This window comes from Piliocolobus tephrosceles, unplaced genomic scaffold (assembly GCF_002776525.5).
Source record: "Piliocolobus tephrosceles isolate RC106 unplaced genomic scaffold, ASM277652v3 unscaffolded_109, whole genome shotgun sequence".
Classification (NCBI taxonomy): Eukaryota; Metazoa; Chordata; class Mammalia; order Primates; family Cercopithecidae; genus Piliocolobus; species Piliocolobus tephrosceles.
Genome location: NW_022291976.1, coordinates 22,972 through 28,971, shown reverse-complemented (window position 1 = coordinate 28,971; position 6,000 = coordinate 22,972). Strand labels below are relative to the sequence as shown.

Sequence of the window (6,000 nt, the reverse complement as noted above, 5' to 3'; positions counted from 1 at the left end):
TTTTTTTTTTTTTTATTTTTTTTTTGAGACGGAGTCTCGCTCTGTCGCCCAGGCTGGAGTACAGTGGCCGGATCTCAGCTCACTGCAAGCTTCGCCTCCCAGGTTTACGCCATTCTCCTGCCTCAGCCTCCCGAGCAGCTGGGACTATAGGCGCCCGCCACCTTGCCCGGCTAGTTTTTCGTATTTTTTAGTAGAGATGGGGTTTCACCGTGTTAGCCAGGATGGTCTCGATCTCCTGACCTCGTGATCCGCCCGTCTCGGTCTCCCAAAGTGCTGGGATTACAGGCTTGAGCCACCGTGCCCGGCCTATTTTTTTAATTTATTATTTTTTTGAGACACAGCCTCATTCTGTCACCTAGGCTGGAGTGCAGTGGCATGATCACAGCTCACTCACTACAGCCTTGACCTCAGGTGATCCTCCCACCTCAGCTTCTAGAGTAGGTGGGACTAGAGGTGCGTGCCACCATGCCAGGCTAATTTTTGTATTTTTTGTAGAGATGGGGTTTGCCATGTTACCCAGCCTGATCTTGAACTCTTGGACTCAACTGATCCATCCACCTAGGCCTCCCAAAGTGCTGGCATTACAGGTGTGCGCCAGCATGCCCAGGCATAACATTGTAAACACACATACCTGGATAATCAGCTCTACTGACCCACCTTACCTATTGTTGCCTGTGGCACTGATTCATACATTTCATTGTTGTCAGTGGGAGTCACTCAGTCAGATAGGAGCGACTTAGATCCTCCTATCTGTAGGAGTATGAATCAGAAAGTATGGCTCTGAACTGTAAATACACCACTTACTAAAGTATTTTGAGACCTTGGGTAGGTTACTTAAGTTTTGTGAGCCTTGATTTATTAGTCTGTAAAATGAGGGCAACATCACTTCATAATACCTTTTTTTTTGAGACATGGTCTTGCTCTGTCACCCAGGCTGGAGTGCAGTGGCACGATCTTGGCTCACTGCAACTTCCACCTTGCGGGTTCAAGTGATTCTCGTGCCTCGGCCTCCCAAGTAGCTGGGTTTACAAGTGCATCCCACCACGCCCGGATTTTATTCTTTTTTTGTATTTTTAGTAGAGACGGGGTTTTGCCATGTTGGCCAGGCTGGTCTCAAATTTCTGGCCTCAAATGATCCGCCTCCCTTGGCCTCCCAAAGTGCTGGGATTACAGGTGTGAGCCACCATGTCTGGCCCATAATATCTAATATTATTTTCACATAGGATTATTGTGAAAACTCACTAAAATAATGTATAAAAAGCACCCTGAGGCTGGGCACAGTGGCACACACCTGTAATCCCAGCACTGTGGGAGGCCGAGGTGGGTGGATCACGAGGTCAGGAGATCGAGAACAGCCTGGCCAACATGGTGAAACTCCGTCTCTACTAAAAATACAAAAAATTAGCCGGGCATGGTGGCACGTGCCTGTAGTCTCAGCTACTTGGGAGGCTGAGGCAGGAGAATTGCTTGAACCCGGGAGGCAGAGGTTGCAGTGAGCCGAGATCATGCCACTGCACTCTAGCCTGGGCGACAGAGTGAGACACTGTCTCAAAAAAAAACCACATCCTGGGTCAGGTGTGGTGGCTGATGCTTGTAATCCCAGTGCTCTGGGAAGATGAGGTAGGAGGATTGCTTGAGTCCAGGAGTTCGAGACCAGCCTGGTCAACATGGTGAAACTCTCTCTTTACTAAAAATACAAAAGAAAAAAACAAAAACAAACAAACAAAAAAAAACCCAGGCATGGTGGCTGTGCCTGTGGTCCTAGCCACCTGGGAGGCTGAGTTGGGAAGATCACCTAAGCCTTGGAGGTTGAGGCTGGAGTGAGCCTTATCATGACAATGAACTACAACCTGGGTGACAGAGTAGGACCCTGTCTCAGAGAATGACATGACATGACATAACATAAAATAAAATAAATAAAATACGACTTTGCTAAGGTAATTTTTTTTTTTTTTTTTGAGATGGAGTCTTGCTCTGTCACCTAGGCTGGAGTGCAGTGGCACGATCTCAGCTCACTGCAACCTCTACCTCCCAGGTTCAAGCAATTATCCTCCCTCAGCCTCCCGAGTAGTTGGGATTACAGGCCCATGCCACCATGCCCGGCTAAGTTTTTTATTTTTAGTAGAGACAGGGTTTCACCATTTTGGACAGGCTGGTCTCAAACTCCTGACCTCAAGTGATCCGCCCGCCTCAGCCTCCCAAAGTGCTGGGATTATAGGCGTGAGCCACCGTGCCCGGCCAGTAAATGGTACTTCTAATATCATCATCATCATCAGCATCTGCTGTTGGCTAAAAAAAATGCAAGGATGGAAATAAGAAAAAGCCAAGAGGAGATATGCTGAAGTAACCCCTGAAGCCCTGGAAAGAAGTGAAGCAACGATCACTACCTTAAAGAAAAGTTGGAAACCTCTGATGAGAGTTTTGCTCTTCTGTCTTGTTAATAATGTTCTCCAGATGACTGAAAGATCCTCAAGGTTCCAGGTATGGTCCTCTATCGAGTCCTGAATGTATCCCATTGCTTCAGTTGCAACACTGTCCTCCACAGAAGTGATGATCCAAACACAGAGACAAGAAATGGCACTGGCACCCTGCCACGGGATAAATAAAATAACAACTAGGCCTGGATTACCTGGCAAATGTTCAAATGCTACAGATGGGTATTTCCTGTTTAGAATAAGTCACCCAACTTAATTAGTTAAAATGGCTTGAAAAGCCTTCAAACATGAAACAAACTAATGAGCAACCAAGGGACCGTTCTAAACTGTCCTGCAGAGTGTTGCAGGTCAAAAGACCAAGAAGCAGACAAAAGGGGGAATATGTGAAAGTCAGGGAAGTACAAATCATAAGAGAGTAGGATTGCCCTCCACTGATCTGCTGATTAAAGAACTGTCTGGAATGTCCCTTTTCCCTGCTAAAGAAGGCACCAAAGAAACAGTGGTGGTCAGTCCACCAAAGCGTCTTTCTCTGTGACTGCCAACCAGGAACCAAGGCTCTGACCACTTGAGTTCACTGAATGTTAAGGCACAAGCAAGTACACTAAATGGCCCAGAGCCTAAGCTAGAGAAGCACAAAAAGTTGCAGTGAACTTGGAAACACATGCTGGAACCTCACTGTCATCATCATCCCACTTCTGATTATCAGCCTTTCCTGTCCCTCATCACTTATTTTATTGTTCTCTGGGTACTTAATTTAGGCTTCTTATGATCCTCACCTGGAGACATGAGGCCAGAACACTGAGGATAGGCGCCTGTAGTTTCACTGCTTCAACCAGAAGCCAGTGCCAGGAGTCTGGCTCCTCTGAGCACTGGAGCAGAATTTCAAATAAATCGGTCATCACTTCTTTGCTTCCCTGAAGTTCCTGGGAGGACTTATTGCAGACTTGACTGATGTTCATTTTGGAGGTGGGCACTAAGGGCAAGTTCTCAAAAGCCAACCTTAAGTGGTCTTGAACAACTGGGCTGAAGTACTGGATAAGGGATTTCACCTAGAAGGCATATCAGATGATTAAACAGAAACTCAACTTTCAGTTTCAACTGGAGCTGAAAATGTTAGAGAAAAGTATAGACAAAACTATGCTTTCTCACCCTGAACTAAGTCAGAGTGACTACTATATAATTTTACAAAGTTGTATGGTGCTTTTGAGTGAATTTCCATATTCAATCTGAAGTCACAAAAGCTTTTCAGCTCTTCAGTACTAATGACTAGTGCCTTGTCTGATGCCAACCCACTGAAATCTTAGGAAAAATAATAGTATCACATGAAACAAAAGCCCATGGATCCAGTACGTATCCCGGATGTCAAGAAAAAAAAAAAAAAGGCCTATGTCTACACAACAGAAAGAATGCTATCTTCTGAGAAGTGTTCCTATTTCCTTTTGAGTGACTGCTAACAATTAGTGGCTTACCTCTGCTGGGTGGTAGTTGTGGAGTTGGCTGTGAATAATGAACTGCAGCCAATCATTTGCTTTGGCACATTCTCTAAGGTAAGATATGCTTAGTTTCATATCGTGTAGCCTGCAGAACTGTACCACTAATGCCCACTGGCTGCTAGACTCACTGGATAACCTATAATTAGAATTAGAGGTGGGAGTGGTCAAGAAAAAACAAAAAACTCATTAAAATATAGCTTTAGTCTGAACTGGAAAATGAGTAAAAATGATATAAATTAAAGCACAGTATATTCTCCAATAAATACTAAATATTTATTAGGCTACTTTGAAAAGTAGATTCTTTTTTCATTCTTTTTTTTTTGAGACAGAGTTTCACTCTTGTTGCCTAGGCTGGAGTGCAATGGTGCGATCTCAGCTCACTGCAACCTCTGCCTGCTGGGTTCAAGCAGTTCTCCTGTCTCAACCTCCCGAGTAGCTGGGTTTACAGGCAGGCACCACCACGCCCAGCTAATTTTGTATTTTTAGTAGAGATGGGGTTTTGAGATGGGGTTTCTCCATGTTGGTCAGGCTGGTCTTGAACTCCCAACCTCAGGTGATCTGCCCGCCTCGGATTCCTGAAGTGCTGGGATTACAGGTGTGAACCACTGTGCCCGACAGAAAAAAAGTAGATTCTTTCACCCATAAGGCAGAATAGCTAGCTTATCATACTGGCACAATTCATTCCTTCCCCAAGTCATCAATCAAATACCTATTTATACTGGCTGTGTAGCATCCTTAGGAGAAGTGAGGAAGCTGTTAGTCAAGAAACTTTCTGAGCACTTATTTCTCTTGCTCTATTCACTTTAGAGTACTCAGAGGCCTGGTGGGTACCAGGGCCTCCTCACCAGAGGGAGGGTACACGCTCCTGCTACAAGCAGGATTCTGCCAAGAACAGAATCAGTGATAGGATGTACAGAAAAAGGGTGCATTCTAGGCCGGGCGCGGTGGCTCAAGCCTGTAATCCCAGCACTTTGGGAGGCCGAGACGGGCGGATCACGGGGTCAGGAGATCGAGACCATCCTGGCTAACACGGTGAAACCCCGTCTCTACTAAAAATACAAAAAACTAGCCGGACGAGGTGGTGGGCGCCTGTAGTCCCAGCTACTCTGGAGGCTGAGGCAGGAGAATGGTGTAAACCCGGGAGGCGGAGCTTGCAGTGAGCTGAGATCCGGCCACTGCACTCCAGCCTGGGAGACAGAGCCAGACTCCGTCTCAAAAAAAAAAAGAAAAAGGGTGCATTCTCAGGGTCTGGTGTGGTTAGGTCAGCCCCAGCGGGGCAGCACAGAGAAAAACAGGCATGAAGTGTAAGGACATGCTTTTACGTAGTCACTTCAGCTTCCATTATCAACTGACAGGATACAAAGAAAAAATTAAGGACATTACTTAAAAGTCAAATTTTAGAAGACCCATCCCACATCATCCTCTTCTTCTCCTTCATTTTTTTCCAATCCTCCAAGACATCTGAACCCACATCTTCTGGCATTTCAACATGTACCATTTAAAATACTTCTCTGACTAGCAAGGCAGTGGAGGAGACAAAGCTGCTCTCCGTCTCTTGGTGAGTCCATATCTAAAGAGAGAATTGCTGTCTTCACCTTCTTTTCACTGATGGCAAGATGCAATTAAAATCATTATTCATTTACTGAGCATCTGCTATATGCTAGATAAAGAAGAAGATAAGGTCTAGGGAGATTTAGTGGAAACACCAGAGTTGTTCAAAGAAAAACTAGGCAAACACAGGTTGGCACAATAAGCTTGTTAGAAAAGAGGCTGAGACTGCAACTCACAAACCTCTTTATTTCCTGTTGCTGAATGCTGTTCCATGTACCTTCTTCTAAGAGAACAAGCAATTCTTCTGTGGTTGCCTTTTCACCATCAGCTAGTTTAGATAGTTTTTCGGCTGTAACAAATAAAAAACAACAAAATACGGTCAAGAGAAAAAGTCAAAACCTGAGTAATTCTATTTGAACAGTGTGGCTCAGGGCCGTTTCAGAACCCAATTAAAGTGCCCAAGAAAGTGAGATAAAGAACACATACTCTGCAGGAAAAGGATAAAATCAAGAAGATAACCA

The 6,000-nt window shown here is 45.0% G+C and overlaps 1 protein-coding gene across 2 annotated transcripts in view; it reads right to left on the bottom strand.

Annotated features, from left to right (window-relative positions):
- The window catches only part of LOC113219856 (spatacsin), a 59,692-nt gene that overhangs the window by 31,833 nt on the left and 21,859 nt on the right, over positions 1–6,000 (bottom strand). For both annotated transcript variants that reach the window (XM_026447903.1, XM_026447904.1), the window contains 4 exons: positions 5,720–5,828; positions 3,905–4,064; positions 3,212–3,484; positions 2,388–2,588 (listed from right to left, as the gene is read on the bottom strand). In XM_026447903.1, coding sequence (XP_026303688.1) covers positions 2,388–2,588; positions 3,212–3,484; positions 3,905–4,064; positions 5,720–5,828 — 743 coding nt within the window. The remainder of the gene's footprint in view (positions 1–2,387; positions 2,589–3,211; positions 3,485–3,904; positions 4,065–5,719; positions 5,829–6,000) is intronic.